The sequence below is a fragment of the Rhineura floridana genome, chromosome 12, assembly GCF_030035675.1.
Source record: "Rhineura floridana isolate rRhiFlo1 chromosome 12, rRhiFlo1.hap2, whole genome shotgun sequence".
NCBI classification, from domain to species: Eukaryota; Metazoa; Chordata; class Lepidosauria; order Squamata; family Rhineuridae; genus Rhineura; species Rhineura floridana.
In genome coordinates, this window is record NC_084491.1 from 5,136,578 (window position 1) to 5,164,376 (window position 27,799).

The window sequence follows — 27,799 nt, forward strand, 5'->3', positions numbered from 1 at the left end:
TCGCTTTCCTCGCTCGAGGGGGGCCCTTCCCTTGCGGAGGCTGCCTGACGAACGCTGCGAGGACCGTCGCCTTGCAAAGGCCGCTACCTTGAAGTGAAACTCGGCCGCAGCTGCACAGCTTCGGCGGGGCGATTTGCGAGGAGGGACGGGCACTGGGTGGCTGGGGGGTACCCTGGAGGCAGTGGCAGCTTCTCCACTCCGGTTGCAGATGCTGCGCCCAGGAAACCGCGCCAGAGAATGAGCCTGAGCCTGCAAGTGGGTAGGAGCCGCTTCTCGTTCACGCTACGCCGCAACTTTCCGTTTTCTGTGAGAAGCGACTGGTGATGATACTTTCCCCAAGCTATCCCCCCTTACGACACTTGACACGAGGGTCAGTAAGCCAAGCTGTGTGTTCTTGAAGAGTTCACCCTGTGAATCGGAGTTGTGGGAAAGAGGCAGAAAGGGGATGTTGCTATAGAAGTGAAAAATATACAGCCTGTGTCCAGCAGGATGCTGAAACCAAGAGCCAGAGCTCTGGGTTTAGACGTTCACCTCTATGCCTGCTCAGGGGCAAAGGAAGAAGTGGGGGCAAGGCCCAAGCCCATTCCCATCTCGCAATGCACAGAGGTCAAGTAATGTCTGAACAGCCCTTCATTGGGTTCCTTTAGGACAACTGCACTGGACGCTGGATGCTCTTACTAAGGTGTCGTTGTAGTCAGGCCATTTAAAGGAGGATTGCTGCAGCTTCACAGGCGATTTAAACTTGGTAACCCAAGAGGCCTTTTCCAGTTCTATGATTGTCTCCCAAATCTGTGCTAGAATATCTGAACAGTCAAGTACACAAAGGGTAAGGATGAAATACACAAGCTCACATCTTTTATTAACATCTTAATGGCTTTCAAAACTCACGGCTTCTGGAGTGAAGTTCTTGAACTTCTAAATACAAGTATCAAAATACATTAGTCCAAATGAAGCTTTTAATGTTTGTACAGAGACAAAAATGGGGTGCTATTTAGAAACAAAAGACCCAAATCAAATACCCCAGACAGCTTTGTCTTCCTTTTGTTATCTCTATGGGACATTATTATTTTTATATTTATCATATTAAGACGACTCCCTTTTATAAACAAAGGCCTGACAAATGCTTAAACTAAAAGCAGGAAAGAAAGAAGGGCAACAGTGAAGGGAAGAAATGGCCTCAAATGCTTCGCCTACTTTTGTCTTGGGGCCAGTATGGAAATGTTACAGCACAAAGGGATCCCCAATAAAGCTGGTATTTCGTGAACAACTCCAGTTTTGATTGTCTCCTGTAGAAGTTAGGAGTGATTTTCAGAAAGGCAGACAGTCCTAGTGAAAAGTAGCTTAGTAGTAACAATTGCAGTACTTAAAGGGCCTGATCAAATCATTTTTCTCATAGTATTTTGTAATCCGAGAAGCTTTAGAATTTTTGGTCCCTTTAATTATGGTCAACACCCCCACCCCCCAAAAATTCGTGTCTTCCTGGTTGTCAAAATTGAGGGGGGGGGGAAATCCAAGGACAGCAACCAGCACTGACATGATATTAAAAGCCTGCATGTGTATGTGTGCTTGTTTTTTAAAACACTAGTTAATAGGATCTCAGACTGTTTTAATGACAGGAATTTTATTTAAGACAAGCAAACCTGGGCAGTCCTATTGCTGAAAAATACACACATAGAAATTCCAATGCGGCACCAAACTCACCTCAACCCTATTCCTGTACTCTTTTAAAAGAACTGTACAAGCAGAGATGGTCAGAAGCCAGAAGGTATGTTTATGCAAGTTTAAAAGGCATCAAGGAGGCATAAATGAGAGTGATCTATGAGTTAAGCTGTCTTTTGGGTATGCTTTATTATTTAAAATTATGTGGGCCAAGTCCTGTCTACAGGGTGACAAAGGTTAATTTCAAGCAATCTGGTTCTGCTCGCTTTTACAGAATGCTCAGTCAGGGGCCACTGTTTCTCAAGAGTCGCATCATAAGCTTTCCTTTGTCTTTTCCTCTACCCCCCCCCCACCGTAAAATTAATCTTGTAGCAAGCTTTCACATTTTAGAACAGCTTCCCACCTCCACTGTCCTGAACCATGGGACATTCCCCAAAGAGGAGGGGTTTAAATCAAGAGAAATAGGATCTCCAAAGCCAGCCCCCTACTGTCATAGGGTCACTTCTTCCCATAAAATACAGTCATAGGACACTCCATATAACATAAGCTCAATAGTCCCTTGATATGTTGCTCTACTACAACCAATGCAGAACAAAAAGCAAACATCTCCACATGCCCGGGCATTAACAGGGACAAATAAATACTACACCTAAGGGTAGCTTTCTTTTTTGCACTCTCTGAAGGCTAATCAAGGAGGTAGGATACCAAGGTTTTTGGCCTCTGAACAATTAAAATGTTTAATCCAGCTGGTCCTTCAGGCTTAACTGGAGCATTCCTCATACTCCTGGCCTGATTTGCACAATGCTACAAGATTTCACTGCTCTACCTGTACATGCTAAATCAAGTCAAATTTACTCCACTTGAGTAAAAAGTTGCTAAGACCAATGTATTCTCTACATATCTCTGAAAAATGAGAGCATGACTTGTGTATTCAAAATCTAATGATGTATTTGATATTCACATGCAAAAAGCCAAAGCTGAAAATCATACTCATTGTCACATAAATCTCTCCCTCTTGCCCTTTCAAAGAAGGAGACATACAAAAGTTGACCAACTTTTGTGAAAAATATTAATTTGCTAAAATAGTTTACATGGTAAAGGATACATGTAAATGTAAAAACTGAGAGATTTAGAAAAGCTGGTTCATTAGAATGTGTCACATTTTAATAATATCTGAAACTGGGCTAAGTTCATCGGTGAAGATCTTTAAGCAAATCCAACAGGGATTTCCCAGGCACCTTCTCACATCTAACAACATGAAGAGTTGGATCCATCTGAGAGCTCTGTACAACTACTAGTGCCAACCATCACTTCCCACCGCCACCCCCATTTAATAATTTAATAGCTGACAGTAAGGCAAAAATCACTTTTTGAAAAATGTCTAGATACAAAATAATGTAAACCAATAAGTTATATTTGAAACCCCAGTATAACAAAAGTGACGAGATGGGACATTTTATACAATAGGCTCTCTTTAGAACAGAATTGTGCACAAGCTGAAGATCGCAATAAACCTTCAGAATTCACACAGTTTTGGCGTGGTTTTTTTCTTTCGTACAACTTTTCATATACATTTTAAGTCATACTAGGAATGCAAACTATAACTGCACACTACTTCAGTGGAAAAAAGTTTGATATTGTGCAATTTTCTGCCCCAATCTAAAAGTGGCAGAAATCCCTGCATTTGTTGTGTTTCAAACAAGGATCTTAAGAAACACATCTCAAAAGAGGAAAAAGAAGGCAAAAGTTGGCAGATATCCAGCATCTAGTATTTCCTGTGTGTGTGTGTTTTAAAAAAAATGTGGACAACATAGTTTCATGATTAAAAATAAATACTGTTTTCTGACTTTTGCACTGACTTGATTGGATAGGTTTTTTAAAAGTAAACAAAGGATTTTACAATGCTCCATATAGCCTCAAAGCCACCAGTTGTTCTATTTCAGAGTCCTTCTGTGTCCCTCTCACTGCGTTTCAAAACCTGCCATCCGATATCCAGTTTGACTAGTTAGAACACTTCCATTTTGCCCCTGGGGAGGTGGCGGTGGTGGTGGCGGTGGCACACCATAATTTGCACCCATCCACGCTGCAGAAGACTGCGTCTGACTGAATGGAAAAGGAAAGGACATTAGACAAAGCTTACAAAGTTTATGTTAAGACATAATGGCTGGAATTAAGAAAATATCAAATGTAAAATTGAATATTTCTTTTATCACCTTATCTAACACCACAAGCCCAGGACCGTAAAATAAACCAAACAGAACGCCTTCAGAAATTCATTCCCATTTTCTGCACCAAATAAACAATATACAAATTATTTCTAAAATACGTAAAGATGGATTAGTTTGCTGAGTGTTTGCTGGCTCCTAAGTCTTCACACAGCACTGCTGATCAAGAGGAAAGAACGTAAAACTGAGAGTTTCATGGACGTTTTCAGAATCCTACATAGTGTGGCACATTGAGAAGTTTCACAATGAAAGCTTTGTTTCATAATTGTACAAGTATTTTCATTCTGAAAAAGATTTCTTGGCACAGATCCTGTATACAGCAAACACTTACTTAAACCCTTGATTCCACGCTTGTCCATACATTCCATATGCAGGGACCTGCCAGCCATTAGGCATGTACTGGCCAATCTGCTGTGCATTGCCATACCACTGGCCCCACTGCCCGTAAGGTGGTGGATATCCCACTTGATTCTGCTTAAAAAGTGAAAATTAAACAATATTAGTATGGAATGTACAGGCAGAAAAAAAGGTTAAGGTGACTGGTTTTCAGTTACACTTCCACATGCCCCTTTGCAGTTTGCATATCTAAAGCTCATGTAATGCATGCTAAAAGTGTTTTAGTTCATTTAACAAAGGTTATTCCATAGACTTGTATGGATTGTATTTCACAATGTTAAATACATAAATACAATGTTGAGCTGAAAAAAATCATCATTATGTTCCACATGAAACTGCCTCAGACCAGTGGTCCATCTAGCACAGGTAGTGTCTGCTCTAACAATGGCTTCAGGCAGCGGTCTTGCCCAACCCAGCATCAGAGATACCAGAAAAGGAACCAGGGGTCTTAGGGATGCAAAACATGTTCTCTACCACCAAGTTCTGATCCTCTTAGGGGGAAAGTACTATAAGGAGAGGTGAAGAGTATATCTGTCATCACAACTCCTGCCCCAAAAGAGACATTTATAGCTCCATCTTTTGCTCAGGTATCTCTGCAGCACAAGGAGAGGGGCCTGGGGCATGTTAAATTAGGTCACTGAGGCACAAAGCTTCATCGCTCTCTCGCATCTCTATACACCCCCCCCCAATTTTCCAGATACAATTTTGTGTCAGCCTGTGTTGCTATGTCTATGGTCAAGCCTAAGAATTTCCTTGAATTCCCTTAAATCTGAACCAGCTTTTTAAGGGTTCCACAGCAAAGGGAACACAGTAACTTTTTCACCCCAGCCCATTATTTTCATATATTTTAAGGCAGATTCCCATTAATCACATTGGACAACTTCTTGGAAAGAATGCGTCTGAATAAAGTAATAAAATAACCAGGACTTTTGGCCTACTATTCAGAAGAAATCAACCAACACAGAAGATTTTTCTGGAAACTTTTTTTTTAAAAAAAGGTCTCTTACCTGTTGGATTGGATTGATCATATCTGGCGTTTCTTTGCCCCAGTAACATTTCACAACATGTCCTTCTATAGTTGTCCCATTGACTGAAACAATTGCATGTGCAGCACTTTCATGAGAATTGAACCTGTAACCATTTACAATAGTCAATCAATAATATAAACCCCCTTCAAAGAGCTAAGCAAAGCAAATCCTGCTCAACAAAGAGCCATACTTCAGGCCATTTAAAGGGATGGAAGATTCAGGGTTCTTGCTTTCTCTACTTTGCCTGTTGGCTATTGAGTCCTTGTATGTCAGACGTCGTGTTCACCTAAGCTTACACAGTTTCACAACAGCAGTCATCTGAACAGGTAGGCTAATCGTCTGAGTTCCCACCCACATATCTGTGGGTCTTGGGAGCCAACAGGAAAATAAATGGGACTCTGACAGCAGAATACACTTTTAATGTTCTATTTATTCATGATTTACACACTACCACTATTAAATGCACTCTAGTCAGCCTTGGCCAACATCAGAATCATAAATCAGAAATGCGTATCAGAAGCAGGTATATTGTAGTATATAATCAATATAGTGCCTTGCAAAAGTAATCAGACCCCTAACCAATGCTCTCATATTACTGAATTACAAATGGTATATTGTAATTTTGTTCTGTATATTTTATTTTGAAACACTGAAACGCAAAATCAATTATTGAAAGGTGACATTGGTTTTATGTTGGGAAATGTTTGTAAGAAACAAAATAAACTGAAACATGTTGCTTGCATAGTATTCTTCCCTCACACATTAATATTTGGTAGAGCCACCTTTCGCTGCAATAACAGCTTTAAGTCTTTTGGGTTAGGGATGAACCAGCTTTGCAGTGTTGGAGGGAGTTTGCCCCATTCTTCCTGGCAGATTCGTTCCAGGTCGTTCAGGTTGATTGGACGTCGGTTGTGGACCGCGATTTTCAAAGAGTGCCACAGATTCTCAATGGGATTGAGATCAGGACTTTGACTGGGCCACTGTAGGACATTCACCTTTTTGTTCTTCAGCCACTCCAATGTTGCTGTGGCCTTTGCTTGGGATCACTGTCCTGCTGAAAAGTGAATTTCCTCCCAATCTTCAGTTTTTTAGTGGACTGAAGCAGGTTCTCTTGCGGTATTTCCCTGTATTTTGCTCCATCCATTCTTCCTTCAATTTTAACAAGATGCCCAGTCCCTGCTGATGAGAAGCATCCCCATTGCTGCCACTACCATACTTCACTGTCTTGAGGCATGGGCAGTGTTAGGTTTGCACCACACATTGCGCTTTGGTTTGGGCCAAAAAGCTCTATCTTGGTCTCATCTGACCACAAAACCTTTTCCCACATCACCGCTGGGGCACTCTCATGCTTTCTGGCAAATTCCAGATGTGCTTTCAGATGGTACTTTTGGAGTAACGGCTTCTTTCTTGCCACCCTCCCATATAGGCCAGTGTTATCAGAGCTCTTGATATGTTTGACTGGTGCACCATTACTCCACTTCCAGCCACTGAACTCTATAGCTCCTTCAAAGTGATTGTTGGCCACTCTGTGGCTTCTCTCACAAGTCTTCTTGTTCAAGTGTTGAGTTTTGAGGGACGGCCTTTTCGTGGCAGTGCCTGGGTGGTGTGATGCAGCTTCCACTTCCTGATTATTGATCCAACTGTGCTCACTGGGATATCTAAACACTTGGGTATTATTTTGTACCCCTTTCCTAATCTATGCGTTTGTATTACATTATCTCTCACTTCTGAAGAATGCTCTTTGGTCTTCATATTCCTTCAGATCCGCAGCCTGACCAATGATCCTTCAACAGTGGGGGGTTTATCCTGACAATGTGACGGCAACTTTAATGGTTCACAGGTGGAGGCTAATGGTAATTGTGTCCTTGACAGGGCAATTTCTTCCATCTGTGTAAAGTGGGAGCTTCCACAGCAGAGGGGTTGAATACTTATGCAAGCAACATGTTTCAGTTTTTTATGTTTCTTACAAACATTTCCCAACATAAAACCAATGTTACCTTACAATAATTGATTTTGAGTTTCAATATTTCAAAATAAAATATCATACAGAACAAAATTACAATGTACCATTTGTAATTCAGTAATATGAGAGCACTGGTCAGGCGACTGATTGGTTTGGCAAGGCACTGTATATAGTGCCGAAAGTTTCAACTTGAAAGCATTAAACCTTCAAGTTACAGAATCTGTTAGGTTACACTGCTGTAAAAGACTGAATATAAGCTCAAAGTCTTACTAAGACAGAGTTAAAAAGTAGTTGGAAGTACAGAAATATACAATAATACTATTCACCATCAGATGGAATGAATGGGACACACGCTTCTTGCTTCTACCATTGCTAAAAAAGCACTGGTAGCTTACTGTCTAAAGTCTCCTTTTATAGGAATGTTCAAGGTTATTTCTTGGTGTTACAGCTGTTGGAGTAACATCCCTAACCACCATCTCTGATAATAAGGTACCTTATTTGGAGAGTCCGGAAAAAAAGCACCTGCCTCTCAGCTAGTTTAACTAGTTAAGTGAACTGGTTAAACTAGCTGAGAGGCAGGTGCATTTTTCTGGACTCTCCAAATGTGTACTGTGTATGTACTGCCTTCAAGTAGATTCCGACTTATGGCGACCCTATGAAGAGGGTTTTCATGAGGCTGAGAGGCAGTGACTGGCCCAAGGTCACCCAGTGAGCTTCATGGCTATGTGGGGATTCGAACCCTGGTCTCCCAGGTCGTAGTCCAGCACCTTAACCACTACATCACACTCTCCAAATAAGGTATCTCTCACTGTCCACTGCCTAGACTGTGTGTTATCTTATGTTTACAGAACAATTTGAGTGTTGGCTGTCTGCCCAGAAATTTGGGGGGGGGGGAAGTATCCTTTTACTCTAGCTGCATATGCTAAGAAATGAAAGCCTCCGACTTCCCATTCATCAGTACTAGTACATACATTTTCAAGACTCTTAAGAGGGGAAATTTACATTAAACATAGGGTCAGCCCATAACAGGGAGAATATATCCAAGACTGAAAGTCCACCTGTAGATTCTTCTTATTGCATGACATATGCACAAGGCATCGGGGATGGAAAGAGGAGAGGACAGAGCCGGGAACCTGTAGAGGGCTCCAGGGAAAGCAGTAGGTCCGGTATGCTAGACAGCTCAGCAAGGAAGGAGGTGTGGGCACGTGCTTTTTTTTGATGGCTTTGAAAAAAATACTTTTCAGCAAGAGGCCACTGCCCCCTCCTCGGCCTTCTATTCAGACTATGTAGTAGAGGTCTGAGGGCAGAATAATGAAAAACAATGTCTGAATGGTAGGTGTGATGTCCAAACCAAGTGCAACACTCCAACAGCCCCAAAATACACAAACAAAAGTTTTATGTGAATGACTGCAACTTCTTATTTCTTAGAAATAATGAGCATAAATATAGTAAGAAGCTATGAAAGAGGTACACCTGAAGTGATAGCTTCAAAAAGCCTTGCAATACCTTACAGTTCATTGTGGCACGAGCTTACTAAAACCAGAAACATACAGGAGATAACAAACAGTATCATACCGTACAAAGGAGTATCCTTTATCTGGGAAGACTCGAATTTCCATTATCTGTCCAAAAGGAGAAAATGTCTGGCGCATCAGCTGTTCTGCAAACCAGAAAACAGAGATGAAGTCAGGATGCATAGTTAAGGACAATTTTCTAAGGCTAACAATTCATGAGGCATCATACCTGTCAGTCCTGAAGTAACACCACCACAGTATACAGTGCAGTTGCTTGGACTGGACTGATTTACAACATCATCATAGGAAAGTTGTTTGGCATTTGCTGTTTAGAAAAAAAAAGTTTTCACAAGTCTCTCATTTGTCCACAAGGAAAAAAACGAAACATTGGACAGTCTCTCCAAGTGCCATGGCCCATCTTTGCATTATATAATTACTGTTTCAATTTACAGACACATTTTATCTCAAAGACTTACAATTATAAGTGGCATGAGCTCCTGTCTCTGAACAGTTTTACCACTGAAACAATTGTAAGGAGTTCCACTCAAATAATATTCTACTCCAAGCATCAAATCCACCACCTACTAGAGGTAGCACATCAGTTGGATACACTGGTCCCTAAGCCCTGGACAGTCAGTTCTGAAAAGCAGGGCTGTGGAGTCGGAATCGTGGAGTCAGAACCAATTTGGGTGGAGTCGGAGTTGGTAGAAGTGTACCGACTCCTTCATAAATGGCAAATGTATATTAACTAGTAATAACACATTTACTGTAGTAAAATGGTAGCACAAAGCATTTCATCACCACCACGTGAATCCAGAGCTTGGAAAAGTTACTTTTTTTAACTACAACTCCCACGAGCCCAATCCCTGGGGCTGATGGGAGTTGTAGTTTTAAAAAGTAACTTTTCCAAGCTCTGGATTCACGTGGTGATGATGAAATGCCTTGTGCTACCATTTTACTACAGTAAATGTGTTATTACTAGTTAATATACATTTGCCATTTATGAAGGAGTCAGACAGTAGAAAAATAGAGGAGTTGAAGGTCTGGCATACCGACTACACAGCCCTGCTGAAAAGCCATATTCTTTTGTGTTTTGAAAGCTAATATACTTACACTCGTATGTACTCTTTGGAGCTGGAGGTTTACGTGTTGCCCAATTAGTCCTAATTTGTCTTCCACCAAGCCATTGTCCCCCCATCTGCTGAATCGCATTTTCTGCATCCTACATAGAAAAGAAAATACATTTTCAGAACTCGTTAGCCAAACACTCTGTAAGACCACAAAAAATACTAATTTATAGCAAAATCTTGGCCTTGTAATCTAAGTCACTTTTTACAACTTAGCGGCTGTAAAAGTATCAGATTGATAATTATAGCCTCCTGTTTCAATTCATGACACAAACTTGTCCCTAACTGGATGAAAATGCCCGTTAACTCCTGTCTTTGTTCCGGGATCATCAAACTGATCTCCCTCCTCTCCTTCCCCCCCAGTCCCCTTTCCTTGTGAATGTTGTCTTTTAGATTGAAGTCTGACTGCAGGGTCTGTATTCTGAGTTATATACCGTTTACCTAGTTAGTGCACATGCTTTGCCTATGAACTCCCTACTATTTTATAAGAATGATTTAACTCTGGCAATGTTACACACAATAATGACCTGCCAATTTTGGCAAGGGCTCATAAGAATCAACATGCAGTAATCACTCACCCATTTATTGAAGAAAGAAACAAAGCCATATCCTTTAGATTTTCCTGTTGCCATGTCCTTAACAACTCGAGCATCCCTAAAAAGCAAAGAGAAAGCCATTTAAACATAAACAGAATAGAATTCAAGTGAAAATGTCTCACACGCAGCTCCTTTAATAAAATGAACTTCTTAAATGCACCAGCAATATATAGTCAAAGCAATTCTCCCTTTTACTAAGGTCTTATCACGATAGCACAAATTAAACTTAACTGTGTAAACATGCAAAATAAATAGCTTTTTAAAATAAGTATTTTACAGTCGTTGGTTCACAGTTCAAAATGCTCTTACATATTGTTAAAAATACTACGCATGGTCAAAGCAGCTATTCAAAGGAATAACTGAGGGCATGTAGCTAACTAGCATATTAGCGAACGGCTCTCTTTAACCATGCAATTTATAAACTTACTATTGGCCAACACATTCTACCTACTTATTAGAAATAGAAAATAGAAAAAATGAAAAAATAGGAATTAAAAGGCATACGTCGCCTGTTAACTGAATTCTTTAATTTTCTCAGGTCAATTCGTTACCCCCTTTTTGGACTTGGGCAGCTGTAAATTTTGAGAAATTGACATTTTCAGAAATGGTTGCATTATGGAAGAAAATAAACACTAACATGTTTTTTACTATACACTATTAAATAATCTTTTAAAACTGCATTCGTAATTAACAATCATACAGGACTGATTGAAAACTACAAAGTATATAAAGTAAAAATTTATAAAAGTAAATAGAAAAACTACAACGTTTGTCCACTGTGAACTGTAGCTTGCAGTTAGCCATGGCAATGCTGTCCATTCTTCAGAGACATTCTGCAAAATAACCAGAGCCCTATTATTTGAGATTGAGTTAAAAAAGACAAAAGACCCAGCTACAATAGCTAAACCCCACTGGTGAAAAAACTATTTTTATTAACTAAATGCTTCTCAGGCAATTTGTACACAAGACTAAACTGTCAAGAATGTTTTCAAACGCACAGGACTACTTTGCCCTCCCCAACCCACAAGAACCAGGCACTTAATACATACATACACACACAAAAGAGCCAGTAAGAAAGTCATGCAGTATAACTAAAGAGACAGCTCCATACAGCAATACTACAAGAGGCTTTATGTGATGCCAGATGGTCAAGAGAATTTCAACAGACAATTATTGCATCCTATATTAAGAAACTTGATTTTAGGAAAGGAGCTAATTAATGTGGAGTTCCAACTAGAATTTAGGACCGTTTTAACACATTACTTCCATTAGTCTGAGTTAGGGCTATGTTACGAATTGCCTGAGAACAATTCATAATCATATGGATGGTTCTCTTTGCACATCCTAAAAGGGGGGGAGATCCTCTATGACAAGGGTAGCCAACTCCCATCAGCCCTAGCCAGCATGGCCAATGGCCAGAGGTGATGGGAGTTGTAACCCAGAAACATCTGGAGAGCTACTCCTGGCTCTATACTTACCACAGCTGTCAATCTTGAACGTAAGACCCAAGAACACACACATGTATATGCCAGTAGCCACCAAAGTGTACATGTGTCCACATTAAAGTTTGTAGTTACCAAGACATGGGGAACTGCACATTAATATTTTTATAAAGGAGACATTGGGCGATATTCACTGCTAGTGCCACTCAGAGTAGACCCATTTAAGTTAATGGCCACGACTAACTGGGTTCATTCATTTCAACGATTCTACTATGAGTAGGACTTTGCTATTATTTAAATCTATTATTTCCAGGAACAATCACCTCATGAACACCTCAGAAATTATGTTCTCAGAAATTTAAAGTCCACCTTAAACAAAGAAAAGAAAATTTTGCCTATATTTTGTCTTTAAATATTATGACAATTTTTAACATTTAGAATGATAACAGCTATTAAAAACAACATTTTCAACACTTACTGGCTGTTGGAAAACATTTTAAATGGGTGTTTAACTTTGATTTGTGCGAAGAGTTTATTTTTTACAGATTGACTTGATAAGATACAATACAATGGGCTGCTTAAGTTAATGATTTAGGTGACAAACAAGTGTGAATCCATAGAAACATGTCATGGTTTATGTCCTCCTTCTTCCCAGCAGCTGCTTCAGAGGTAACCAAAGGCTCATGGGAGACAGTGCCCCAACACACTACCCCTCTCCCTGGTCAGAATTAGTGCCTGCCGGACGTATTTCAAGGCAGTACACTTAGTCCACCCATGGCCAACTTGGTTCTGGAGGGTTGGAAGGGTGACAACATCTTTTTAAGCCAGTATTTACTCTGCCTTCCCCCTCCTAGTGAATCTGCACCCGTTAGTCTCACCACACAAATTAGGCTTAGATAAATAACTACTCAAAGCAGCTGTTCAGAACTGCATCTCTAGCATGAAGCCTGCTAAACTAAGTATGAGGCAGAAGGTCTTAGCATTCTTGGATGTTATTCCAACAGAAATTTAGAGTAGAACTATATCAGAATACTAGCAGCCCTCTTAACTTTAAGAGGGGCTCTTCTCAGTGCAATCAAAGTGGATGTGAATGTCATCGTATTATGCATTGCTGAGTCCCTGTGATTTCAGCGACACTCAGATGTTTAAGTCAGACTGAAATTAATGGGACTGAAATGTACAGCACATGCTTTGCCATCAAAATCATAGGCAAAGCTAGCTTTCTCTGGATTGTGCCCTAGGCCTTAACTGGTAAGACCCCACACTCAGCCAACAGGGTTCTGTACATACTGTGAACTACCTTGTGCCATTCTGCTTATAAGCAGACAGCTGGAACTAGGAGTATTTTAGGTTTTAATAACGCATGAAAACGGATGTTGAGCAGATGAAATGGGCTGGTCTGATGTGGGTTTCCTGAAGACGAAGTTGAATTTCTCAGGGGTAGCAAGTCTAGATTCTCTTACCCAGCTGCCCCAACCTTTCAATTTCACTCTTATCACCTGAATCCCTTACTAGGAGATAGCAAATACACAGAATATAAAACTTCGTAACTATTTTTAAAAAGCCTTCAGAAACAAAGATGAAGGCTAGCATAAATGGGCAGGCCACCTTTTTAGTACTGAGGGCCACATGGTGAATTTCATAAAAGGGGTTTGTGAAACCAATACTTCAGCTGCAGCTGATATACAAACTGTAAAGTTATTTCCATGAACAAGACTGCTATCATCAGTTTACAACTAGTGTTGCATTTTTATTCTACAATACTCCAAGTTGTTACCCTCAAAACCCTTTAAATGTTGTAGCATCTGTAAGCATGATTAGGACCTCTTTACTTACCCTCCTTCTGATCTTAGTATCTGAGACATGTTTTGAGAAAAACTGTTCTTCAGGGGAAAAGGCTAGCAAGAATATCCATTAGCCAATGTTTCTTTAGATAATTGTACAGCTTCTCTCATCTTCCTCTGAAACATGTCAGCAACATGCAGTGGCTGCTGTGTTCTGGAAACTGTCCAGGACCTAGCAGTCTTGCAGCAGGAGTTGCTGCTGTTGACTCCATTGAACCAGAGGAGACCTCAGCAGTTGTTGGGCAAAGCCAAACCTTAAGGAATCCAGGAATGCAGGCAGGCTCTTGCCTCCATATTCCATCTCCTCAAACAGGGAACATCTTGGGAGGGGAAAACCTTAAGCAAGTACTGGCCCAGACTAGGTCACACACTTTAGCTCTGGCTGCCAGGACAAGTCATGAGAGTCTCATGGTAGAACACATATACCAACAACAGACTATGGATAGGTCAGTTATCATTTCCATCTCATCCATTCCCTTTTTGGCAAGGACAGGGGGCCTCTTTGACCATCCATGTGGAGGATGACTAATGTATCTGACAAAGTGGGCTTGAGTCCACAAAAGCTTATGCCATAATATATTTGTTAAGTCTTTTAAGATGTCACAAGACTCCTTTAATTGTTTTTTGCTTCAAGAGATTAATACGGCTACCCCTCTGGAAATTAATACATATGAAGCAATTATCCTTTTGCACTATCAACCTTGCAATTACCTTCCAACCAATTTTGATAAGCTTTCACAGGTGTAAGCAATACTTGGAAGAACTAGTCACAGACAAGAACAAACATCCAAGAGACACACTACATCAGAGGTTGCCAACATGGTGCTCTCCAGATGTTGGAACTCCAACTTCCATCAGCCCCAGCAGCAAGGCCAATAGGCAGGGATGACAGTGTTGTAGTCTAACAAGATCTGGAGGGCACATTAGCTATCCCTGCACTATATATTGGTTCCATTTCAGCAGGCCTGCCTGATAGTTAGCAAAACAAATAATAAACTCATAACGTGCTACATAAATCTCCAAACACAATGTTTTCAAGCTGATGTAATGATAACTCGTCACTAACAAGGATTTATAGCAGATTGAACAAAATGTTACCAATGAGATACTTACAATACATCAAATGTTATGTTGCCACTCAGGTTAATGAGTCATCACTATCAACAGGAAACACAAAGCTAAAAAAAGTTTCTCCATAGAAACTAAATAGCTGGTTCTCTAGTCTCCTATACACACTTTCACATGCCTTCCAAACTATGACAATGACTGAAGCTGAGAACTACACCGCAAAGCCAATTTCTAGTTTATTTTATTTAATAGAGCACCCATTTCACAAAAAGCCAAAATCTTACAGGTCATAACTTCTATGAAATCTGATCTTTATTAAAGCTGCTTTTATGAGACTATGCAATGCCTTTTCATTGGTAGAAGTCACCCTGAGATCAGCTTTACCTTAGAAAATCCATTCTAGAACATCTAATAATTTAATAATGAAATGAATATCCAGATTTAAAAATAAATTGCCAGTATAATATAGAATTCCAAAATATAAACCCAAACTCTAGATATGTGCATTTAAATAAAGTGAAATGAACTGTTTGATAATCCCCAAATAACCACAATCTTTAGAGAACATTATTCTTCAATATATTGACACTCTAATCACTTTTTCCTTAGTTTTAACACTAGTTCGATGCCCCATTATCTTACTAAGACATTACTTACGATATTCTTCCAAATGGTGCAAAAGCTGCTTTTATATCTTCAGTTGTAATCTCTGGGCTGAGGTCTCCAACAAAGACATGGAAGTGGTCTTACCAAGAAAAAGAAAAAAATGTACAAGTTTGCAGAGTATTCATGGAAATACAGGTTAGATTTGTTTCTTTAAAAAAAATTGTATCAATTTCCATACATCTCGAAACTACTAAGAACTAGAATCTTTTTACCTATCAGATAACAAAATACATTATGGTTTAAGATATAACCATGAACAGACATGACAGTACACAAGAATTACATATAACTAGCATTTATTTTTCATTTAAATTACATCTGTAGTTATTCATAAAAGAAACTATACTTCGATGAGACCTACATCCATATAGTCCAAAGCCAAAAGTTACATTACAGTCTCATTTCATAGTGCTAGAATTTGGTCTTATTTATACACAAGTTCAACAATAATGAGCTAAATATGTCTACTGGTTCTGTGAGCAAAATAGCATAAGGTTTACACAAACCAGTATGGACAACATGAATTACAAGCAGCTCAATCTTAATCATATCTGGCGAAGAACAGTCAAAAAGATACCTTGCATTGCAACAGTTTGATGTTAAAGTATTTGATAGTTTTCTGAAAAGCCAACAGTTTTGGTTGCCCAGCCTTTACACCATGTGAATCCAAAGTATGTGAAATCCATGAGCAAGTGAACTAAGACTGAAGGCAACAGAACGGAAACAGTAATCCCTTCACAGTTTGTTAGAGCCATTTACATAAGAACTGGTGATACAAAGATCTAAGGACTTTCTTCATAGTCACATAAAGTCCATTTTAATTATCACCACCTCTGATTTCAATGCACACATGACATTTTACATCTCTACCTTGGGAAGAGTCTAGTTTAATCCTCCCCCAAAGTTTTAACGTTCTAAGGCCAGATAAGTAGAGAAGCAACACACTGGGTTGCATAGGAGCAGAAGGGAAAAGGATCCAATTGGAACAGCAACTGATATACCACAGGGGAGTTTTATGGTGCAGTACAGACAGCAGCCTTGAAGGAAGCTGGTTATCTCACCCTCACGAAGAGGGAAAGAATTCTTACAGCAATAGCAGCTTAATGGGGTCTTAAAGGACTTAAGAGTCAGCAACAGTCCACATCCTGATCCATTTGAGAGAGGAGGGAAAAAAATCTTGTGACAACAGAACAACCCCCCCAAATAGCTTCAGGCGGTTAGTGAATACCCCTGAGAGATTTCATTTTATGTTTAAGAAGATACAATTACCTTGTGAACGCAGTGTGTTGACAACGGTACTACCTGATGACAAAGATTAGATTTGTTCTTAAGTTTATTAACACAAACACATTAAATAATATCTTAGGATAATGATCAAAACAATAGGGCAAATATTTGTATGATGCTTATTGCTTAACATTAAAAACACTTTTGTGCAAATAAAGAGTAATTACTCAGAATCGTAAGGAACTTACTGCTGGTATCTTTCTTCTGGCTGCTGGGGGTTGTTGCCCAGTTGACTTTGACCTCCTACAAACAACATTAGCTAAAATTATATTCAAAGAAGTTTATTTAACCCACAAACTATTTGCTAGATTTTATATAGTTTTATTATATTTTATATTATTTTGTGAAATCTGTTGAAAAATAAGCTCCCACCCTTATAAAGCTGAGTGACATTAGGGAATATTTAATAACCCTTGTTACTTTGCTAAGCTATTTCATTTGCAAAATGCAAAGAATTTCATGATTAATTTTCACTGTTGTCTTTATCTCTATGTTATTGTTATTTTAAATCTCAAATTTTAAAGTCACAGTTTATTGTATACAACAGGATAGAAATTTACCTTTATATCTTCTTTTTAAAAAAGCTGTTTCATCCATATACCCAAAGCCACACTTCCGCTCCAATTCACCCTTTAGGCCTGAGAGCTTACCTTACCCATTATCTTCCGTCCATTCATAGCCGCTAAAGCTGCAGCTGCATGACGATGCTCATAAAACTCCACAAAACAGTACGGATCATTTCCAGCTGTCTGTTTAACACAGAAAGAAAAGCTTTCAGAGAACATGGCTAAGCCCTCACAAAGTCTGTGTTGGTTTTGTTTTATGAATATACCCCAAGTGCGCAAGCAGCAACATTTAAAGCTCCAATCTTAGGCACTATTACTGTTATTTTGTGTTTCGGATTATCAGGAAAAGAAAGTTCTGCAGCAATCAGTGAAATTTTATGACTAACTAAGGTGTTCAGAAACTAGGTCTAAGTTTGAGACCTTTATGGACTGGTTATTTTTAGGGAAACCAGAATAATTTGAAAACTACCTTTATTCCCCCAATTGTTCTTGGTTCTGTTTACTTGTTAGTTAACTCCTGAGTTAAATTTATTTTACAATATCCCAATATTTTCAAAGAAGAGCAACCTATGAAACTCCTGAGGATAAACTTAAACATTGGTGGGAACTTCAAAATCAGTTTCTATATTAAAAGAAGAAAAAGAATTAGCTGTATAACAGTAATAACCATATCAACTTACATCCATGATCATTTTGCAATTTTTGCATGGTCCAATCTGGCTGAAGAGCTGGAGAATTAGTGCCTCAGTAACATCTCTTGACAGATTTCCCACATACCTGCAAAATTTATGGAAGTTTGAGATCTATGAAAGTTTGAGTCTCAAACTGTGAAGACCTGTGTGCCCTGAGAGAAGTTGTGAAAGCCCATGCCACAGAGGACATACCCCAAAAGAACTATCAATGGGCCTGAGAGAACTGTTGGTGCAGCCCCTCCCCCATCTTCCCTGAGGCTACTTAAGACCAATCTGTGTGACCATCAGTTGGCCTGAGAGGACGCTGTCACTCCAAAATTTATACCATTTACTTGTATTTTTAAACCACCTTGGGTTCCTCAGCAGAAAGGTGGCATATAAATGCAATAAAGTATCATAGACTTCCTTAATAAAATGGAAGCAATTGCACCTGCCCAAAGTTTGCTAAAACAAAAATATAAACCTAGCAACAAGAACAGGCTGCTCAGAAGATAATGAAAGAGGGAGCAGTAGGCCTGAAACTCTGTGCAGAACAATTGAGTATTTTTTCAATGTTAAAGGCTAGCAAGTCATTAACGTTTAACAGGTAAAACACCTGTATGATTAAAAAAACATAAGAGGAGCCTGCTGCATCAGGCCAGTGGCCCATCTAGTCCAGCATCCTGTTTTCCCAAGGGCCAACCAGATGCCCATGGGAAGCCCACAAGCAGGACCAAAGCACAAGAGCACTCTCCCTCCTGCAGTTTCCAGCATACTGCCGCCACCTATAGAAACAGAGTACAGCCATCATGGCTTGCGGCCACTGACAATCTTATCCTCCATGAATATGTCTAATCCTCTTTTAAAGCCATCCAAGCTGGTGGCCATCCCTGCCTTTTGTAGTAGTAAATTCCATAGCTTTACTATGTCCTGTGTGAAGTCCTTTTTTTGTCTGTACTGAATCTTCCAACATTCAGCTTCACTGGATATCCACAAGTTCTAATGTTAGGAGAGCGAAATATAATAATAATAATAATAATAATAATAATAATAATAATAATAATAATAATAATAATAATAATTTTATTTTTAGGCCACCTATCTGGCTGAGTGAACAGCCACTCTAGGCGGCGTACATAATTAATTTTAAAATACAGTTATAAAATACACAAATAAATACAATTATCACATATTCAGTTTACCCCCATCTGTACACTATAAAACTAAAATTAACTAGGGGTTCTATATGCCCGCTGAAATAGCCATGTTTTTAGTCCTTTACGGAAACCTACCAAGGAAGGGACATGGCGTAGATCGTATGGCAGTGAGTTCCAGAGGGTGGGGGCCACAACCGAGAATGCCCTCTCTCTGGTCTGCACCAGTCTAGCTGTTTTAACTGGTGGGACCGAGAGGTCTTGGGAGGCTGATCTCGTCAGGCGGCATACTTGGTGATGCTGGAGGCGCTCCTTTAGATACACTGGACCGAAACCATGTAGGGAAAGAAACTTCTCTATCCACTTTCTCCATGCCATGAATAATTTTATACACGTCTATCATGTCACCTTTTATTCATCTTTTCTATAAACTAAAAAGCCCCAAACACTGCAACCTTTCTTCATATGGGAGTCACTCCACCCCCTTGATCATTTTGGTTGCCCTTTTCCAACTCTACACTATCCTTTTTGAGGGGAGGTGACCAGAACTGTACACAGTATTCCAAATGTGGCCATGCCATAGATTTGTATAACAGTATTATGATATCTGCAGTTTGATTTTCAATACCTTTCCTAATGAAACCCAGCATGATTTTTTTCTTTTTCACAGCTGCCACACACTGCGTCAACATCTTCACTGAGCTATCCACTACAACCCTCCTTCCTGGTCAGGCACTGCCAGTTTCAGACCCCATGAGCGTAGATGTGAAATTAAGATGTTTTGCTCCAATATGCATAACTTTACACTAGTTTTACTTTGAATTTCATTTGTCATTTCATTCACTCTGTTTGGAGAGGTCCTTTTGGAGCTCTTTGCAATCCCTTTTTGTTTTAACAACCTTGAACAATTTAGTATCAGCAAACTTTGCCACTTCACTGCCGACCCTTAACTCTAGATTGATTATGAACATGTTAAAAAGTGCAGAGCCCAACAGTAATCCTTTGGAACTCAATTTTCTATAGTCCTCCACTGGAAGAACTGTCCATTTATTTCCACTCTCTACTTCCTGTTAGTCAACCAGTTCCTGACCCACAAGAGGACCTCTCCTCTTATTCCATGACCCTTAAGCTTATTCAGGAGTCTTTGGTGAGCTACCTTGTTGAAAGCTTTTTGAAAATCTGTGTCAACTGTATCACCTCTATTTATATTTATTTATTAAATTTATATCCCACCCTTCTTCCCAGCAGAAGCCCAGGGTGGCATGCTCTATATATGCTTGTTGACACGCTCAAAGAACTCTAATAGGTTAGTGAGACAGGATTTCTCCTTGCAGAAGCCATGCTGGTTCTGCTTCAGCAAGGATCACTCTTCTGTATGCTTGGTTGTTTTATCTTTAACAATATTTTCCATCAGTTTTGGAGAACAAAATATATTTTTGTCAGAAGATAAGCAATCTCACATTTGAGTTCTTTGAGAACTCTTGGGTGGATGCCATCTGGACCTGCTGATTTGCCAGGCTTATGTTGTCCATTAAGTCTAGAATGTAATCTCTCATCACCATTATTTGCCTCAGTTCCTTAGACTCCCTTCTTACAAAAGTTAGTTCAGGCAAAGGGATCTGGCCCATGTCCTCCACTGTGAAGACACATGCAAAAATATTCATTTAGCTTCTCTACCATCTCCCTATTCTGCTTTGACTCCATTGTCATCCAAGGGTTCAACCTCCTCCTAAGGCAGACTCCTGCTTTTAATGTATTTAATTTTTTATTATTATTGGTTTATATGTTTTTAGCAATGTGCTCATCAAATTCTTATTGTCTTCTTGCAATTCTTTTTATTCTCATTTGGACAAGACTTCAATTTTTTGAAGGAAGCCTTATCATCTCCAATAGCTTATCTGACTGCTCAATAACCATGCTGGCATTCACTTGGCCCTGGTGGTACCTTTCCTGATGTGCAGTATACACTCCAGTTAAGCTTCTAATATTGTATTTTTACACAATTTCCAGGTGTTTTGGAGTGATTTGACCCTCTTCACTTTGCCTTGCAACTTACTTTTTACCAATCAATTTCTGGGAAGTTTCCTCTTTCGAAGTCAAATGTGACCATGTTGGATTTTCTTGGCAATTGGCCATTTACATGCATGTTTAATTTAATAGCACTATGGTTCAACAACACATCTCACATGGGCCTCACTTAAGATTAAGTCAAGCATTGCCACTCCTTTGGTTGGGTCCATGACCACCTGTCCTAGGGCACAGTCATTTAGAGTATTTAAAAATTTTACGTCTTTGTTGTGATTGGAACACACATGTAGCTACTCTATGTCAGGATAGTTGGAGTCACTCATTACTACAACATTTCCTAGTTTGGATGCTTCTTCTATTTCATTTTTCATCTCATTTGACAGAATGTCCCCAGTACTAAATTATCTGCTACACAAGTTAGGAAACCTATGAAAACTTAGCAGAGCAGTCGTACATTTATAACAAAAATGTTTAAGGCATTTGTATCTCCTTCTCCATGTAAATCCTTCTACAAAATCCTTCCTAGGAGACCATGCTTACCTGACTATTTTCAACATCTACTAACAATTAACCTCCTGTTTTATCCAAACTTTGTTATATTCCTACTCTTTAGTAATTTAATACTTTAAAAAATGAGTACTTTTTATAGAACAAATAATCTCCTGTTACAGAGTGCCCTGGGAAACAGGCAGGTTTTGAATTCAAGGAATTTCAAGACTTCTCTTCTCCCAGGCATTTTAGTATGTGTTTTAAATTGTTTTTATATTGTTTTAAATTTTAAAATTGTGTTTTAAATTGTTTTTAAAATATGTGTTTTAAATTGTATATTTGTTTTAATGTTTTTGATTGCTGTAAACCGCCCAGACAGCTTCGGCTATGGGGCGGTATACAAGTGCAATCAATCAGTCAATCAATCAATCAATTGTATGTAAAATGTGTTTTTATCTGTTGTACACCGCCCAGAGAGCTTCGGCTATGGGGCGGTATATAAATTTAATAAATAAATAATAAATATTAATATACATCAGAAATTCTATGAACTCTAGTCTTGATTGGACAATCACTTCATACAGTTTTGCTTACACAATAAAAGCAAAAGTGGGTTGAAGAGGATATTGTTCTCTATTCTTCACTTCCTTTGCCATTCTTCAGAAATAGCAATAACTTGCTCGCTGCTTGTTTTAAACCAGGGATGGGGAACACCTGGCCTGTGGATCAAATTAAGCCTGGCAGTGGTCCTAATTTCTCCCAGCCATGCCCACCTACCCCATGTGACATCAGGTGTGGGGCAGATAAAGCCATGGTGGCAAAGGCACAATCGGGAGCCTTGAAGTGTGTTTCAGGTTGTTCCTTGGCAAGCAGGGCTTGGATTCATCACCTTATAAATCCCACTGGGATTTGTTCTGCTTAAGAGCTACCAAGTGGAGATGATCCCTGCCAAAAGTAAGGCTAACTGTCTGCACTGAATTTAAACTCAGCACCCAATGCACACCTCATTTTTGGCAAAAATATTGGCAACCACAGCTTTAGTTCAATGTAGAGCTGCAAAGAAAGAAGGGAAGACTCCACAGCTCACGCTCCTGATTCTTCCTTATGAAGTTTGATATTAGGTGACTGACAGGTTGGCAGTGTCAAAAGTGGCCCCTAGAAGGTAGGCCAGATCCAGTCACTGTTGTTCATGCTTGGGCGGCCTCTAGATTCAAGTACTCTACTGCATTCAACAAGTTCTCTCATCTGAAGCCTATTTTAAAACAGTTGCAGCGACTACAAATTGGATAAAGGACCTAAATAATGGTGCTGATTTTAACCTTTAATGACCCAAATGGCCCGGGGCCTGATTATCACTAGGAACACCTTCTGCATGAGCTCCACTGATTAGAACTACCAATGAGGCTCTGTTAAAATATTCCATCATATATGGAGGTTAGTTTTAGACTCCACAAGGAGAGCCTCACTGTGTCACAGAGCTGAAACTTCCTCAAGAAGTTTGCATGATTTCTACTTTTACTGCCTTGTCAAATTTTCTATTTTTCATTCTGCCTTGACAACTGATCTATTGGACTACATTGCTTTGAGATGGTGTATATTAATTTGTAAACCTGCTTTAAAAACCAGGGATGGGAAACCTTTTTTGGACTGAGAGTTGCATTCCTGGCCAACCCTTCTGGGCTGCACACTGATGGTGGGTGAGGTTAACACAAGAGCGAACATGGGCACTCCACACACACACACGCACAGATACCCAGCACACACATTCACACAGACTCTCAACTCCTTCCCACCCCCAAACAATCATTTTCAGAGAGGAGATAATCTTCATGGAGACTGCAGGTGGGGACAGAAGAGTCAACCCTTTCCTTACTAGCTGCGCTCTCCACAAAGATTGCCCACCTGCACTGCAATCCAGCTTGAGAACAACCTTCTACTGGCACCAACAGAAGTTTGTTTTCAAGACTAATCAAAGTGGTGAGGAGTGTTCCAGCACACAGGGAGGGAAGGGTTAACTCTTCCTTCTGCAGCTGCAACCCCACCCAAGAACAGCCCCCAAAGCCACAAATAAGCTTGAAAGCAGCCTCCTATTGGCCCCAATAGGAGCAGCAAGGGTCAGTTGTCGCAGCACCATGGAGTGAGCCACTTGCTCCAAACAGACTTAGAAGTGAGGCCTTTTCAGCTTCTGCCTCCAAGCCCACCTTTCCTAGGCTCCATCCCTTCTTCCTGAACAGCCAGTCCCCTGGCACGTCCCCTGTGCTTGGTTCCTCGGGCCCATGGGAAGATGCCTGTATGAGTCCTGGCTGATTTTGTGAACCCCGGTGCTGTGGGAGCTGGTCCAGGAGGCTCCCCACCTGCCAACTTTGGATCCAGTGGTTCCCTAGTCACCAGCATCAGCATCAGAGCTGGTTAGGCTCCTTAGGTGGAGAAATCCTAGCCTCCAATTTGGTGTCCTGCTAGACTCCTGGGTCACACCAAGTACCTTGAGTATCTCTCTCAAATGCTGAATTTCTCCTCCTCCTGGAATGCCACTCACAATTCATTTCAACTACCTGAAAGCAAATACCCACTCAATCTAAACTTCTTTTCAGGGTTGATAATTTTTTAAAAGCAATCACATTTTATGTAGTTTATATAAGATGTTTTTCTTTTTTTTAAAAAAGTCAATATTAAATAAGGATAAAAGCATGTTAGCCCTACAACTAATATTTTAACTAAATCAATGCCCTCATCAACTACATTAAGTGAAAGGGTGCTTTTTTATATAAATGAAGAACCAATATGATCATTCCTAAAATATAAATAATTATAATACCTACCAATTAGACATTTGGTTTTCTTGTGAAAATAAACTGCTCTAGTCTGCCCAGTAACTACTAGATCTTAGTTCGACCTGGGCATTTAATTTTTGTTGCTACTTCGTTTTGGGGAAGGGAGGGATAGGCCAAGGTAGAGTGTTGCAGAAAGGAGCAACAGTGGAAAGAAGACAAAATTGATACTTGAAGAATTGTCTTACCCCTCATATACCCAGTTAAATATGGTGCTCTACAGGTGAGGGCCTCCTGCAGATGCCATCTCATCAGGAGGTCAGTTCCGCACAAGCGGACCTTTAGTGTTGTGGCACCTTTGGAATTCTCTCCCCTTAAACATTTGGCAGGCACCATCTCCGTTAACTTTTCGGTGCTTACTGAAGACCTTTCTCTTTTAACAAGCATTTTAAGTAGAGATCTTATCCCAGATTGTGTCTGTGGTGGGACTGCTTTTAAAGATGTTTTGAAATCAGTTCTTTTTAATCTGTTTTAAAGTTTTTTGTTTTTAAGATGTCTTAGAGTGCTTTTTTAGCATTTTTGTTTGCTGCCCTGGGCTCCTTCGAGGGGGGGGGGAAGACTGGCCTATAAATTTAATAAATAAATAATAACATTGTCCAGTCCACAGGTTTCTATATTCCCATACTTAACCTAATAAAGCGTCATTGGTGCTGGTTATAAGAATGATACTACTATGAAAGTATTGAAGATGTTTCTTCTATCAGTTAAAAAATAATAGTATAAACAGTACTTTTTTTAGTTGAAGATCAACATGGTTTCGATATCAGACTTAGCATCACTGTTCAGGAAATATACAAAATAATATCAAAGGGAAACTGGACCTAGATCAAACCATCCTTCTCTTTTTGCATTAAAAAAACCGTACCTGAGGGTCTCCCATCTCCCATCCTTTTCTGAGGTGCCTTCACCCTCACAGATTTTGTAAATAAAAGTAGGGCCCCACTCATACGGCGGGTTACGTTCTGGCCCCCCGCTGTAAAGCAAAAACTGCTGTAAAGTTGAACCCATTGAACAGAATGGTGCGCGATGCCCAAAAACCACTGTAAAAGCAGGACAAACGCCATATGCGTGGGGCTTTAGTCTGAGACCGCTGTATTAGCAAAGCACTGTAAAGCAGGGCCCTACTGTACAATAACAGCCTTCACCTCACACACATACCAACCCCCCGCACCCTTTTATGAATGGGAAAGTGAGCAAGGGCTTTTAGGGAACAAGCTACCTTTGATTGCTGTATGAGCTTTCCAATAGTTTCCACAACTGTTAAGGCCTGCTCTGTGGCCATGACCTGCCTCATCTCAGAAGGTGGGGGCACCTTCTGGTAAGCAACAGCGACACTGTTGATGGGAGGTCAGGTAGTATATGAACAGGCTTGTGTGGGAAGAAGCTTCAGGAGCTCAGCCTCGAAGCCACACAGATCTTTATCAAGATAAGAACCAGCGCTTTCAACCACTTAGTAACCTAACAGCTGTATTTTGGACTACAGCAATACCAACACACACCTCTTCCATTGGTGGTGGGACCTGGGAGGGAGAGATGGAAGAGAGATGGAGGTGAAAGATGCTGGCCTGGTCTACCAATGCAGCAGAACGAGGTGAGAAACTGGCCTTTGCCACTTAAGTAGACAGTATCATTTTTGACAGATATTTTGAATGATATTTATTGTCCATTAAGTAGACAATAAGAGCACGTGTGGTGTAGTTAAGGTGCTGGACTATGACCTGGGAGACCAGGATTCAAATCCCCACACAGCCATGAAGCTCACTGGGTGACCTTGGGCCAGTCACTGCCTCTCTGCCTCAGAGGATGGCAATGGTAAACCCCCTCTAAATACCGCTTAGTATGAAAACCCTATTCATAGGGTTGCCATAAGTCAGAATCAACTTGAAGGCAATCCATTTCCATTTTTTTAAGTAGACAATATTTTTGAATGCTCTTGTATGTTTTGTTTTTAAACTGCAAGCAAAAAATAAAAATACTGGATCCAAGCCTGTGGGAAACTGAATTAACTAATCACACATTCTTACTCTATTTACTCCTGTTTCCACTTCCATCCCCTTCCTCCACTGCCTCCCTATCATGAATGATAGACTGTAAGCCAGCCTCGTATTGAAGTACTAACTTAGCAGTCATAGGCAATCAAAATTTGCAAGCAGATGAATGGAACTCCATGCAAAGAAGAAAGCGCTGTGGCGAAGGAGGGGGTGGCACGCTCTAACCATAGGAACACAGCAAGGTATCTCACACAGCGTCAGACCAGCTACCTCAGTACTGCCTACACTGCCTGGCAGTGGCTCTCCACAAGTTCAGGTCCCCCTCCTCTGCGCCCAGGACAGGAAGCAAAGGGGTTGTCAAAGGAGTTAGGACCCATCCTATGCACCCAGCATAGAACTGAAGCTCTCCGCACTGCCTCCGTCAGCCCCCAGCGGGCCTATGAGAAATCCTAGTAAATCCTGCAAACCGACTTCCGAGGCTGCTACAAGACCTTTGGGTGCAGGCACCTGCAATCCACCCTACGTATCAACAGGGGCTGTAACGGGGCAAGGATTCTAGGCCTGCTCACGGTTAAGCTGGCCTCAACGTTACACAAGGGAACGTTTTTAAGCGTGTGATGGCACAGCCTATCCTAAGCCCCAGAGAGATCTGGGTTCAAATCCTCACTCCCTCGCCAAGCTCTGATGCCCGGCCTTCCGCCAGTCACACACACGCACACACTCGGGCCTCCTCCTTCTCCTGGTTTCATGGCGGGGGGAGAAGCCGGGGTTTTGTCCGCCCCCTTTCTTTTCTCGCCGAGGAACAAAAAGGGACCTAGAGAACCGGGCAGGCGGGGGGAGGGGAGGCAGGGGACCAACGTGGCTCGGCCCCTCCCCCTCCGCACAATAGGCCTCAGAGCCTCCAGGCCGACTCACAGCGTCTTCGGCATTTCGTCCTCCATGATGGCGGCGGCTCCTCAGCCCTCCAGCCAGGCCTAGTCAACCGCGCCGACCCGCAGGCCAAGTCCAGGCGCGAGGGAGGCCTCAGGGAGCCCCGACGCCGCGGCGGACAACAAACCCGCCGCTCGTCTCTCAAGATGGCGCTGGTGGGCAGAGAGGCCCGGGCAGGCCGACGGAAGGTAGCGTTAGCGCATGCGCCGCAAGCAGTTTACGGCGGCGTGAGCGCGCTCTCACCAGCTCCCTTCGCTTATGCGCGCTCGCCCAATGAAATCCTCCGCCGGTGCCGAGCCTATATGTGCTACTCTGTCTCTTGGTTAA

At 40.8% G+C, this 27,799-nt stretch overlaps 2 protein-coding genes across 6 annotated transcripts in view; both read right to left on the reverse strand.

Annotated features, from left to right (window-relative positions):
* Positions 1-833: 833 nt before the first annotated feature.
* Positions 834-27,752, reverse strand: TIA1 (TIA1 cytotoxic granule associated RNA binding protein). 5 transcript variants are annotated; one of them, XM_061592756.1, is made up of 13 exons: positions 27,458-27,752; positions 18,062-18,158; positions 17,466-17,564; positions 17,004-17,058; positions 16,798-16,830; positions 15,520-15,607; positions 10,491-10,566; positions 9,899-10,007; positions 9,015-9,110; positions 8,847-8,931; positions 5,288-5,411; positions 4,216-4,355; positions 834-3,762 (listed from the first exon to the last, which is right to left on the reverse strand). In XM_061592756.1, the coding sequence occupies exons 1-13, from the start codon at positions 27,481-27,483 to the stop codon at positions 3,621-3,623; spliced, it is 1,170 nt and encodes a 389-aa protein (XP_061448740.1). In that variant the 5' UTR covers positions 27,484-27,752; the 3' UTR covers positions 834-3,620. The 5 variants fall into 5 exon arrangements, with proteins under 5 accessions (XP_061448740.1, XP_061448739.1, XP_061448742.1 ...); XM_061592755.1 differs by having other exon boundaries at positions 4,216-4,358; positions 27,458-27,751; XM_061592758.1 differs by lacking the exon at positions 16,798-16,830.
* SNRPG (small nuclear ribonucleoprotein polypeptide G) overlaps positions 26,611-27,799 on the reverse strand; it is a 45,053-nt gene continuing 43,864 nt past the window's right edge. The window contains exon 4 of the mRNA XM_061592764.1: positions 26,611-26,659. Within this exon, the coding sequence (XP_061448748.1) occupies positions 26,626-26,659 (34 nt within the window). The 3' untranslated portion in view covers positions 26,611-26,625. The remainder of the gene's footprint in view (positions 26,660-27,799) is intronic.